At 38.9% G+C, this 13550-nt stretch overlaps 2 protein-coding genes across 3 annotated transcripts; both read right to left on the bottom strand.

Annotated features, from left to right (window-relative positions):
- Positions 1-3502: 3502 nt before the first annotated feature.
- LOC141801231 (CD209 antigen-like protein A) lies at positions 3503-5615 on the bottom strand. The gene is made up of 7 exons (XM_074684207.1): positions 5603-5615; positions 5355-5420; positions 5113-5211; positions 4422-4697; positions 4036-4190; positions 3837-3952; positions 3503-3644 (listed from the first exon to the last, which is right to left on the bottom strand). Exons 1-7 carry the CDS (start codon positions 5613-5615, stop codon positions 3503-3505), a joined length of 867 nt encoding a protein of 288 aa, XP_074540308.1.
- Positions 5616-7997: 2382 nt separating this feature from the next.
- Positions 7998-13550, bottom strand: LOC141801156 (C-type lectin domain family 6 member A-like). 2 transcript variants are annotated; one of them, XM_074684106.1, is made up of 7 exons: positions 13331-13550; positions 11516-11587; positions 11329-11436; positions 11061-11255; positions 10218-10378; positions 9864-9985; positions 7998-8507 (listed from the first exon to the last, which is right to left on the bottom strand). In XM_074684106.1, the coding sequence occupies exons 1-7, from the start codon at positions 13392-13394 to the stop codon at positions 8336-8338; spliced, it is 894 nt and encodes a 297-aa protein (XP_074540207.1). In that variant the 5' UTR covers positions 13395-13550; the 3' UTR covers positions 7998-8335. The 2 variants fall into 2 exon arrangements, with proteins under 2 accessions (XP_074540207.1, XP_074540209.1); XM_074684108.1 differs by having other exon boundaries at positions 11386-11436.

Here is a 13550-nt window from a genome sequence, read left to right as displayed (position 1 = left end):
AAAAAGGAAACTGGTTTATCAATAAGTCCAAAAAAGAAACTGACACGGCTGAATGAGAGAGTTCCCACCCTGAGTGTAAGATCAGGTAAAAGTGGCGTCCATGAGGGTAAGGTAATACGGTACTCTAATTTATTCCAATGTGCTTTTGAAAATGTACTGATAACAGGTGTATTTCAAGTGATAAATACTCAGTGAAGAGAAGCACCTACTCTTCTCCGGGCAGTATTTATTTACTGGAAAAGTCTCAAATTTCAGGATGACTCCCATCGTATGGTTGGCATTCTCTGCAGCTCTGCTCAGCCGCTCTGTTTCTTTCTTTAAGGTGTTCCTCTCTGTGATCAGCCGCTCCATCTCCCTCTTTAAGACGCTCTTCTCTGTGATCAGCCGCTCTGTTTCTTCCTGAATGACGCTCTTCTGCGTTGTCAAGCGCTGAATTTCTGCTTCGAGGTCCTTGAGGTTTGCTTTCTGTTTGTCCATTAAAACACTGACTAAAGTGAGAACAAGAAGGAAACATGAATCAGTCAGGTTGGTGATAAATAAATGAATGCATGTCATGTTACTAGAGGAGAACTGCTTTACCCCTGATTTCTGCAATTTTCAATATCCAAAAAGAGAAAGTCAACTGCTGGACAACTTTGCATCCATTGTTTGGTATTTAACATGCAGCAGTAGTTTCTTTACTCAAACAGTTTCTGTACAACTCAGGGCTTAACACATCTTTTTTTAAAATGCAATGTTATTTTAATGCAATGTTATTTTAATTTTGTGAGGGCAGCATTACAATAAGTGGAAGTGCAATACTATAAACAAAATTTATCAGGACAAAATCATGAATAAATAAAAATAATAGATATTTTGGCATCATAAAGTAATTTCAGCTACTCTGACTGCACAGGTTATAATGAAACTCACTGTAAATGATGACACTGATGCACAACACCAGGAGGACAGAGAGAATCCCCAAACACACCCACGATACAGGAAAGTGAGAGCGAGCAGCTGCCTCACCGTCTAAAATAAGAAAGACCTATTATTATCATCACAGGACCTGAGAATCGAACAATACCTCTTCATATGTGCTTATGTCTACTTTATATCTGATCATGTTATCTGCAATGGTTCATGAGTAATTGAAAACACATTTATTAGCAGCTTTTAGTACTTACTTGATGCCGTGACTGGAGCATCTTTATATTGGACCACAGCATAACCTGTGGCATCCCCTTTTTTCTCTGGAAAAAAAAAAACAAGCATCAATTTCCGTCTTGGGTTTCATGATAGCATCGGTTGTCTTTACTTAACTGTTGGTATTTAGGGCTTCGTGTACAGCTATAGGGTGCCTGTCAGTCGAGTGACCTGAGCTGTGCCTCTGATTAGGCGAGCTCACAATCTTAATATCCTATTTTGAACAAGACTGTAAATTGCTTTTTTTGCTTGGTGTGAATGTGACTTCCGGTTCTTCCGGAGCCACCCTCAAGTGGACACTCGACAAACAGCAGATTTTAGCACTTCCACTTGCTCATGGGTGAGAGCATCAGATTGAAGTGATGCCTGCAGTTGGGGTATAAGTGCATTCTGTGTATAATTTTAGACTGTTTTGTCTGTGTTCAATTGAAGACTCAAATTGTTTTAGAATGTCTTCAAACATCCTCTCACTCTCCATCATCAGTTGTGATCCTCAGCTCCTTCTTCCATGTGCCTTTAAGCCTCTATATCCCAGTTGGAGGTGTAAACTTTGCTAAATTGTTCAATAATGTGAAGTAGAGCTGATACTGATGCCTCTGGATTGGAAATAAGTATCAAAACATCATCTGAATAGGTTTGAGCTTGTGGTTAGAGGTTATTAGTGTTGGCTACCACAATGTTTGCTCCCATGAGTATGGTGTATTTTTCACACTGCTGTCTTCAGACACCAGCATCTACTTCTGTCATTTATAAAGAAATTAAAGTTCTGGTGTGCAGATGGCCTAGTGGTCTGTGCTTTATGAGGTTTGCCCCCATGTGTGTGGCTCAGGTTTGAATCCAGCCTGTGGTCTCTTTCCTGTATGCTATTCTTACCCTTATTCCTGCTCTATCCACTATCCTGTCCTAGTTTATTAAAGGCGTAAAAAAGCCCAGAAAATACATTAAATAAAGAAGAAGAAGAAGAAATTCAAGCATATGGTTTGAAACGTGCAGTTTTCTGTTGAAGAAATTAAAGTAACCACCACTTTTCACCTCAGTGAAACTCATTTTGCCTAAAAACAGAGTCACTTACCTCCTGGTGCTTGGTCTCTGATTTTGAAAATGACCGTGGAATAACACATTACTCCCTCCATCTTTGACGGTCATCACTTGCCGCAGTTTGCCGAGCAGGAGAGAAGCTTCAACAGAAATACTGACTAATCTTGAATGATGTGACGGACCAGGCTTTCAAAGTACTTCCTCTTTTCTAAACCTAAGCATAAGTATGTGCAACTTTGTTTTACTCAGTGACCTCAAACTGAGACGCTGAAGCTCAGAAGGGGCTCTGTGGTTATAAGTATATTTTCCGTTCAGGGAAGTTTGTCTGCTTCTGCATCAAACAAATGTACACAATGTTTCATTAGACAGAACTGACACCACCAAGGTTAAAAACCTCCAAACCTGTCTTGTGTTTCAAAGATGGGTGTAAAGTGTGTCACAGAGAAACCATACGTGCAAAGGCAGTCAGGGTCTTAAAACATACATCAGTGTAATGAAGTACAGCAGAGCGTCACAAAGAAGGACATCCAGGGGTGGGAGGGTTACTTCAAAAATGTAATCCAGTACAATTACAAGTTAGCTGTTATAAAATGGTATTAGTAAATTACTCCAAGTATCATAACACCGAAGAAATGTAACTGATTACTTTAAGTTACTTTTGGATTACTTCAATGGGTGGGGGGAGTAGATTATTATTTTACAGTTTGATGGAATTATGTTTTGTTGTCATGTTTAATGTTTTTTGTAAACTTGTAAAAATACAATAAATACATGTTCATAAAAAAAAAAAAAACAGACCCAAGAATCTGTTCTGCTTCATACCTGAGAGATCTTTGCTTTATGATGGTAAATGTGTGCATTGTGGTTAACAGAGAGGGCAGGGTGCCAGTTTAATGTAGCCAGATTCACCAGCACACCACAACAGCTTGTTAGCACATGATAAAGGATATTTTTGCTTCACTTCACACAGCTTAAGAAGACTGACAAATATTGCACATATTTCAAACACCACAGAAGTCTGATTGTTGAACTCTATGTAAACAGATTTTGACATTTTATTTGAAGTGAATGTTACTTTAAAAGACAGCCAATACAGAAATAACTTTTATAATGTGTGACCAAAAATACTATTTACTCCATCACCACCCAAGGAAAAAAATCAACTGAGGCTGATGCATAATGTTTACTTGTACAGAAAGAACAATATTCATACTTTTTTATGCAGTTATAGAAAAGGAACAGCACAGCCAGGAATAATTCACATAAAACTGAACTCTGATCAGTCAGATTTGATCAAAGCTTCACTCTCACAGATGAATTTGTTTTCAAAGTGACACTGAGCTGGATCCCAATTTGCAGTTAGGTTCCTCTGAGGAAGTATCAGTCCACATGGACCAGAAGAACCAATTGTCATCCAGTATCTTCAAACATACAACACAAAAATCAATACATTTATTATTTATTCATCTTTGTTTTGTTGTGGTAAAACTTCCAAAATATGATCTGTAAAATAATTTTCTTTTCCATTTTACTAAAGAACATTTTCACCTGTTATTCCATAGAATGTGGTTTAATGTAACATATTTAGTCTATTTTTTAAAATGAGCTCTTACCCAAGAGTGTCGTTGCGTCCATCCACCCACCGCCATTTTTCATCAGATTTATGTAATCCCAACCAGTACCCATGATGCTTATCAAAGTAGTATTTGATGTGCTGACTGATGAATTCCTTTAAAGTCAAAGCATAGACGCTTGAAATATTGCAAACATCAAATCATTACAGATATGTGAACTTAAACTCTTCCAGCTCACCTGTTCTTGTGGACTGTTCACAACAACCAGATCTGCAGCTGTGTCCTGGCAGAGCTTTTGACTCTGTTCCCACGTCTTCCATGGACTGTTTTCATCGTAAAACAAGTAACACTTTTTCTGGAACAGAATCCATCCTTTCTGACATGGCTGACACTCTGGATTCATGAAAAAGTAGAAAAAAAAGAAACTGGTTTATCAATAAGCCCAAAAAAGAAACTGACACAGCTGAATGAGAGAGTTCCCACCCTGAGTGTAAGATCAGGTAAAAGTGGCGTCCATGAGGGTAAGGTAATACGGTACTCTAATTTATTCCAATGTGCTTTTGAAAATGTACTGAAAACAGTTGTATTTCAAGTGATAAATACTCAGTGAAGAGAAGCACCTACTCTTCTCCAGGCAGTATTTATTTACTGGGAAAGACTTAAATTTCAGGATGACTCCCATCGTATGGTTGGCATTCTCTGCAGCTCTGCTCAGCCGCTCTGTTTCTTTCTTTAAGGTGTTCCTCTCAGTGATCAGCTGCTCCATCTCCCTCTTTAAGACGCTCTTCTCTGTGATCAGCCGCTCTGTTTCTTCCTGAATGACGCTCTTCTCTGTCAGCTGCTGAATTTCTTCTTCGAGGTCCTTGAGGTTTGCTTTCTGTTTGTCCATTAAAACACTGACTAAAGTGAGAACAAGAAGGAAACACGAATCAGTCAGGCTGGTGATAAATAAATGAATGCATGTCATGTTACTAGAAGAGAACTGTTTCACCCCGACTTCTGCAATTCCCAATATCCAAAAAGAGAAACTCAACTGCTGGACAACTTTGCATCTATTGTTTGATATCAAACATGCAGAAATAATTTCTTTAATCAAACAGTTTCTGTACAACTCAGGGATTGACACTTCCTTTATTTAATGCAATGCATTTTTAATTATGTCAGGGCAGCATTACAATAAGTGGAATTACAGTGCTATGAACAAATTCATCAGAACAAAATGATAAATGAATAAATAATTAAAAATAATGGACATATTAACATCACTTAAAGTAATTTCAGCTGCTCTGACTGCACAGGTTAAAATGAAACTCACTGTAAATGATGACACTGATGCACAACACCAGGAGGACAGAGAGAATCCCCAAACACACCCACAATACAGGAAAGTGAGAGCGAGCAGCTGCCTCACCGTCTAAAATAAGAAGGACTGTGTTATTATCATCACAGGACCTGAGAAACTAACAATACCTCTTCATATGTGCTTATGTCTAATTTATACATGGTTCATGACATAACTGATTAAAAATACATCAGTTGACAGCTTTTAGTACTTACTCGATGCCGTGACTGGAGCATTTTTATGTTTGACCACAGCATAAACTGTGGCGTCCCCTTCTTTCTCTGAAAAAAATAAGCATCAATTTTATTCTCAGCTTTCATCACAGCATCAAATGTATTTTATTAACTGTAAATATTTTCTGGCTGTATTGTATAGAAAACCTGGTGCTGTTAAAAACAGACACCTGTGTGAATGGGGGTAGAGAATAGAGTTGTTGTCAAGCGTCTGTAGTCATTTTGGTTACCACAAGGATCCATCCCCCTGTATCGGTGCAGATCACTTCCTTCCTCAGTGAAAGTGGCTTTCTTTTCTCACATGATTGTGGTGCACTTGATTTAAAATAGTCTTATTTCACTGCAGGTGACACCCAAATGACAAAAGTCTGTGTGATGTGAACAGAGGAATGTTTCCAGAGGGCAGGGGCATCAAGGGATGGAGAAAAGTGAGGTCAATTCAGAGGGCTTTGAAAAATACTGGTACAGGGAAGTAGAAAGGGATATTTAATTTAAAAAATCTATAATTCAGATTCTTTCTTTCTTGAGCTCCCTGTGCTTCCCTGTAATTCTAATGTTTTGTATTTTGATATATTTTGGATTATCCCTAAATTTGAGTCAGCACACTTGAATTCTGAGAGTAGTCAGAATTTAATCATTAGTAACAACCAACCACTGTCAAATTTTGTTCAAGGTAAATAACTGTAATTTGGCAAACAAAACACAACAATGTGCTCTATATAGAAATTGCACACACTGGTGGATTAAGTCCTTGCTGCTTGAATTAATTTGCAATCATATTTGTTAAAGATGCTATGAGGAGGATCTGTTTTAATTGCACTCCCTCGCCACCTAGTGGTCCGGAGTCTCCGCACACTTTCGTGAATTACTTTAAGAGAGGTGTGTATTTGTTCTGGTTTTAAATGGAGATTGGATTGAAACAAATTTTCTTTGTTCAAGACAACTTTTTACTGGATACAACACTCTGAGGTAAGGTATTTATCAGTACAGTTACGTAGCGCTACTGTTTTTTCAACTTGACATCAAGGAAATGTTGTAGCTATATGTTAGCCCGGTGCTCCAACGTATCTGGAAGCTAACGTGGCAACAAGTCAAGTCAGTTTGTATGCAGTGAAGTAGCTGTTTATATTTAGCACAGCTATAAGATATGTCTGCAATGTGTAACGTCAGTAAACCCTGGTTATGTCCTGCCAGTCATCTACCAAGCAGAGCTAACGTAACCTCACTCTTCATTTTATTGATAGACTCTCAAGTTTGAACAGACCACTGTAGAATAACTGCTGACTGTGGGTTAGAATGAACATTAGCACAAACAGTTTAACCCCTGTGTTATGGAGTGATATAGCCCGAGCTAAAGGCTAATTAGCCATTAGTCATAGAAATTGTTTTTTTGCAGAGATAAACCACAGATCTCTGTGTTTTATCTCTTCATACCACTGAACTTCGTCAGCCGACGTGGTGTTGCCATGGAAACCTAGACGTGCTGTAAATCAATCTGGACCTGGAAGCTAAGAAGTAGCAATTTAAGATAACCTGTAATCGGCAAAATTGGTGCTGATAATCTCATTTTAAGGTGTGGATAACGATCAGGCATATATCTAGAAGGGAGAGTTTTTCAAGATCACTTTCAAACTCCTTACAAATGCCTCCTCAAAAAATGTTGTTTTTTTTATTGCATTCTTACAGATGCTGAATTAAGTGGGGGTTGTAAATTTAAATATACCTATACAATAGTTCTAAATAAGCTATATGATATATTTATTGATATAATAAGTTCATACTCTGACGAACACAATGGGACATGGCACATTTGATATGATTCCTTGTTATGTTAAGAATATATACCAGTAAGGACCAGTGGGATACAAAGATCATCTTAGCTGCATCAAACCTGACAGGGTATATTACAAATTCACAACAACAGGGGTTAACCATCACAGAGGCTTGAAAACAATGTTTTGGTAAGCAGAAATATACTTATCATGTAAGGCAGCAGTGGAAATCACCTTATGCATCGTGGTAGTGTAATGAATTTGTTTAACACTGCGTTTGAGTACTTCAAATTGTTTAAAGACACCCAAGCTACAGGTAAATTGGTCCATCCATTTTATACTTAATGTAATGTTTCTTATCACTAAAGAAAAAGTCAATTTGAGCATGTGGTTAAAGAGTTATTAATGTCTGCTAGCATGAGTTCAGTGTATTTTTCTTATTCTGCTATCTTTAGACACCAGCATCTATCTCTGCTATTCAGTAAAGAAATTAAGCACACCATTTGAAGCGCACAGTTTTCTGTTGAAAAACTTAAGTAACCACCACTTTCTACTTCAGTAAAACTAATTTTGCCTAAAAACAGAGTCACTTACCTCCTGATTCTTGGTTACTGTTGTTGAAAATTACTGTGGAATAATTAGTTTCTCCCTCCATCTTTGACGGTCATCACTTGCCGCAGTTTGCAGAGCAGGAGAGCAGCTTCAACAGAAACACTGACTAATCTTGAATGATGTGACTGAGCAGGCTTTCAAAGTACTTCCTCTTTTCTAAACCTAAGCATAACTATGTGCAACTTTGTTTTACTCAGTGACCTCAAACTGAGACGCTGAAGCTCAGAAGGGGGCTCTGTGGTTATGAGTTTATTTTCCGTTCAGGGAAGTTTGTCTGCTTCTGCATCAAACAAATGTACACAATGTTTCATTAGACAGACCTGACACTGTCAGGTTTAAAAACCTCAAAACCTGTCTTGTGTATCAACGATGGGCATAAAGTGTGTCACAGAGAAACCAAATGTGCAAAGGCAGTCAGTGTCTTAAAACATACATCAGTGTCATGAAGTACAGCAGAGCGTCACAATGAAGGACATCAGTGCTAAACATAATGAATAAATGCCTCAGTCTCATGTAAAATTATCACAATACCAGTAACTCATCAAGACTGGAAAAACTCTGAAATGGTTGGGTTTAGAATTAGCTGGAAGTTGAAGTTTCTTCCTCCTGTTTGGTTAACACTCTGGTTTCACAGATGTAGCGGTTCTTCATATCACAGCCCGTTTTTTGCCACTTAGTCTGAGGATTGCCATGAGGTGAGGTTGAAGCACAGCGGTACCAACTTAGGATGGTTTCCTGTTTCCTCCAAAACCTAGAAAAGAAAACAACATAATGCTGTTACTATTATGTCTGCTTTGCTTTTTGGGTTATACCCATATTCTGTATCAATGAGACTTAGGCTAGAAGATTAATGTTGCATGTATTTCTGTCTGTGGTGTGTGAAGCTACAGTTGCTAGAAGTTGTTATGTTCTCCAGTAACTCTACATCTATAAGAGAATTCAAGATTTGTCTTCTCCCAGGAGCACGACCAATGGAGTTCTCCACAAATCACCTGATTTAACCCCAAATTGTTATTTTTTACATATTTGTTCAAAAGAACAAAGTGTTATAATGTTTCTTGGCAATAAATCTAATACTGTTAGAAAGCCTATTTGTTTCTATTTTAAATGTTGCTACATTATTATTATTTTACTGGGTGTAAAAATGCATCATACGGGAAAGTCATGCTTGTCAATCTTAATGACCAACTGATGGACCTGTTTGTTGTGTGTCAGAGGTACTTCATCATAAACGACTTGGGAAAATCATGACTTGTGGGGGTTTTTTTGTTTTGTTTTTTGATTTTTTGTTTTGTTTTGTTTTACTTTGTCCTCTCCATGAATGAGCTACCACCTTAATCGTGATGGAGGGGTTTTTGTGTCCCAATAATCCTAGGACCTAAGTTGTCAGGGGCTTTATGCCCCTGGTAGGGTCTCCCATGGCAAACAGGTCCTAGGGGAGGGACCAGACAAAGTGTAGCTCACACAGACCCCTTATGAAGAGTAAAAACAATGGTGTCAAGTTTCCCTTGCCCAGACGTTGGTCACCCGGGCCCCCTCCTGGAGCCAGGCCTGTGGGTGGGGCTCGATGGAGAGCACCTGGTGGCCGGGCCTGCTCCCATGGGGCCCGGCCGGGCACAGCCTGAAGAGGCAACATGGGATCCCCTTCCCGTGGGCTCACCACCTGCAGGAGGGGCCATAGGGGTTGGGTGCTTTGTGAGTTGGGCGGCAGCCGAAGGCAGGGGACCTTGGCGGCTGGGCTTCCTTAGAGATAGGGTGAGAAGCTTGGCTATCCAGGAGGAGCTCGGAGTAGAGCCGCAGCTCCACCGCATTGAGAGGAGCCAGATGAGGTGGCTCGGGCATCTAATGAGGATGCCTCCCGGACGCCTCCCTGGTGAGGTGTTCAGGCCACCGAGAGGAGACCCCAGGGCAGACCCTGGACACGCTGGGGAGACTACGTCTCTCAGTTGGCCTGGTAATGTCTCCTGATCCCCTGGGAAGAGCTGGACGAAGTAGCTAGGGAAAGGGAAGTCTGGGCTTCCCTGCTTAGGCTGCTGCCCCCACGACCCCGGATAAGCGGCAGAAAATGGATGGATGGATGGTTTTACTTTGTTTTGTTGGTACTTACGTCAAAGTAAGGTTGCTTCCATCTAACCACCGCCACTCCTCTGTTGAATCCTTTTTGTTCAAACCAATCCAGTAGCCGTGATTTTCATCATTGTATTTTTCTGTATGATTGTTGATGAATTCCTAAACAGGGATTACAAATAAAAAAAAAGATTAAAAAAAGATATAATTAAAATTTTAAAGAAGATAATGAAAGATGAAGATGCAGAAACAAAACAAAATGATTGCTATGGATTTTTTTGTGTGTGAACAGCTGTATAATACTGTCCATTTCAACCCTAGTTAGTAGACTTAAAATCAAGATGTTTCCAAGCTTACAAAAACAGAAATTCAGTCAAATATGAAATAAACTTGCCTGTTCTTCTAGACTTTCTATCACCACCAGATTTGCATATAACTTCTGGCATTCATTTTCACTTGTGGACCACGTCAACCATTTCCGGGATTGCTCATGTTTTGTAAACAGATAACAGCTCGACTGAAACAGCACCCAGTTATCCTGGCAGGGTTTACACACTGTAGAATAAGTCAACAACAAAAAGATAACAAAAACTTATTCATGGTCACAAACTTTAAGATATGAATGAAAATTTATTATTATAAATATAGATTGAAACGTTTGAAATTTCCCAACAATATTTCACTTGGGTGATTGAAGTAGTGTTCTAACAATCTGACTATAAAAGATAAATCATGACATAATCGTGAAGCATTTCATTTCTTTGTGGAGTACTTTCACGTTTTGTGACATATTTTTGCATTGAAACATTTGTAAGTTGTTTGAATCATTTCAATGCTTTTATGATTTTTTTTTTTTTGCACTTGTTCAGCTTTTTTTGGCATTCTGTAAAATCTTTTGTTTAGTTTATTTATTTTCCCTTTTTTTATCATGAATTCTTGGTACAATTGACCCTCAGAGCCACTGTAGAGACCTCTGTAAACTTGTGTAAAACAGGAGTTAGTTTCCACAACAGTAAACAGCTCTTTGGACCTTTTCAGAAAGTCAACCAATGATAGAATGAAGGGGACCTTTGGAGGAATAGTAAGAACATTTTAGTCCTCCAAAAAGAAGCTTCTGGAAGAACAAGCTTTGGGCAATTTTGGTTAAATTCAGCAAGTTTACATTAACTCAAAAGTGATTCACTGGACTAATAATAAAACTGTGAGAGTCTCCAGCTTGTGTCCAACATGTTTTCACCTTTCTGTGGGCAGAGGGTCTCCACAGGAAAGTTTTTATATTCCAAGATGGCTCCAAGGGTCCAGTTGAGTCCATCTCTCTCTCTGGTCAGCTCTTCTGTGTGTCTTTTTGAGTCGTTCTTCTCTGACATCAGTTGTTGATTCTGAGCTTTTAAGTTGTTGATGTTTTGGAGCTGTTCTGACCTGGCTGTTTGGACTGAAATCAGAGTTAAATTGTTACTTACACACTCACTTGTTTTTGTTAAACAGTTTTTAACATTATGACTTACACTGGATTTGTAGGACGATGATAATCAACACTAAGATGACACAAATGATCCCCAAACCTGCTGCCACCAGATAAATGCACAAGCGCAGTGGAGCTTTTTCCTTTGATACTAAAAACAAACAAACACATCATTACTCTTGTGAGAACATCATTTCCTTTCTTTTTTTATCAAGGTGAAAAATGAGTACCTGGCTTGACGGGGGCTGTCTGCACCTCAGGTTTCACTTCATCATAAATTATTTCCACCTCGTTTGGGTTCTCTTCAAAAGACAAAAGGGAAATGATGAGTTTTATCATTTTCAGAAGCCACTTCCTGGTTTTCAGTCAGGAGTTGTAGAATCTACCACTGGCATCACCAAGAAAACATCCCTTTAAGATTTAAAACCACAAAACCCCATGCTGATTGTTAGTCTTGGAAGGCAGTGCTGCTGGAATCAACAGGTTTGTGTTCAAACAGGTACAGTTTTACACAAATGCAACAATAAGACCGATGTTGAATGTTTTAGCCACAAGTTACACATCATGGATCAGTTTGAGAGCTTGAAAGCAAAACTATGAGATGCATTGTTAAAAGCTTAATATAGAATTGGAAAACAGTCACAAAAACTCCTGTAGAGGCATTGCACGTCAGCAGGTAAGGCAGGCAAGTGCTTGTGGCTCCGAGCCAGTAGGGGGCCCCAAACAGCTGACAAACTAAGAGCATCCTTTCCTTTAGCACCACAAATCATGAAAGATAATCCCTCAGTAAAAATGAAGAAGAATTTGGGAGTGGGAGAAAGAAAGAAGAAAACAGTGATAATGAAAGTTGTGAGTGAAGCAGACTGCAGCTTCATGTGTCCAGCTCTGCTGCAGAGCCGCCACTGCACAATGATTGGGGAAGTAATCCTGTTCCTTATCTTAAAATAGCAAAGCCAAAACTTTGAAAAAGGCCTTTACGAGTTAAATTCCTGCATTTTAAATCACATTTAAGGTGATTCATGAATGAAAAGTGCTGAAAGTTTTGGCTCACTTGGGCACAGATAGTTTCATGTTGAGCAGTGGATGAGACCTGTTTTTTTTTCACCCTGCTTTTTCATTGAAGTCCTGGTTTTTCAAATACTTGATTATGATTGGTCTAAATCCCTTAAAATCCGCTATCACAGAGCCAAAAGGAGAGCTGCCCCCATCTTCAGAGGACCCCACCCACCCCCAGCACAGACTGTTCATACTTCTCCCCTCAGGGTGGAGGGACAGAAGACTCAAAAACTGTTTCTACCCCACTGTTTTTCTGCCTTTATCTATATATTTTCATCTCCTATTGCACAGTGTTCATTGTGGATAGCAAAGGAAGTATCGCATTGCACAAGAGAACACATTGCTTTCCTGTTCATATGATGATAAACAATTTGAATCTTGATTCTGAATAGCAAAAGCAGCACTATGGACAGCCTGCTCACACAGGGCACACATAGCAAATCATTCCACTGGAAGGAATGGTGGCATATCTAGTACACTGTGTGATTTCATCTCTTACTGTGACAATGTGGCATTTAAGATAATTATTTTAATATTGCTATCAAGTCACTTTGAGAGTGCTATAAAAATCTTTCATTCTGAATGAGTAAATTTCTGTGTATTTAGTTTTAAGCTGGGTAATAAGAAAGATAATAAACTGTGAACTGGTGGTGATGCTAGATAGAGACCCTTCAGCTCTGTGATGGGGTCCTGTCTCACCCTGCCATGGCTCAATTTTACAAAATAATACTAAAAAAGCCATATATAAGCTACTTTGTCAATGATTTCCAAATATATTCTGAAGTCTACATCTTTAATTTCTTTTATTACAAGTTTAAGAAGCAGGAAACAGAGACTCATGTAGAACACAAGGACTTCATGAAAAGGTAATTGTTCTTGTAGAATGGCTAGTTTTCACTTCCGTGTGTAACACCAAAGTACATTCAGAAACACAGACTTTGCCTTTTTTATGAAAAAGAAAGATAACGAAAACACAGAGCATGACTCACCAAGTGTAGAAATCCCATTTTTAGCTTTAAAAGCCACCGTCGCATAATTCAGATCTCCCTCCATTTACTTGATGTTTCTATCCAACAGACAGAAAAAGAAAGACAAACCACCACAGTAGAGAACCAAAAGGTGGTCAACACAAGTTTGGTCTGGTTTTAGCACATTTATGGACAGCAAAACCAACACAGGGAGATAACACAAGTTAGTTCTTCTTTCTGG

Source organism: Halichoeres trimaculatus, unplaced genomic scaffold (assembly GCF_033239565.1).
Source record: "Halichoeres trimaculatus isolate MK-OKI-2021-1 unplaced genomic scaffold, fHalTri1.1 fHalTri1_scaffold_12, whole genome shotgun sequence".
Taxonomy (NCBI): domain Eukaryota; kingdom Metazoa; phylum Chordata; class Actinopteri; order Labriformes; family Labridae; genus Halichoeres; species Halichoeres trimaculatus.
Note: the sequence above shows the minus strand (reverse complement) of the source record. Positions and strands in the feature narration are given on the sequence as shown.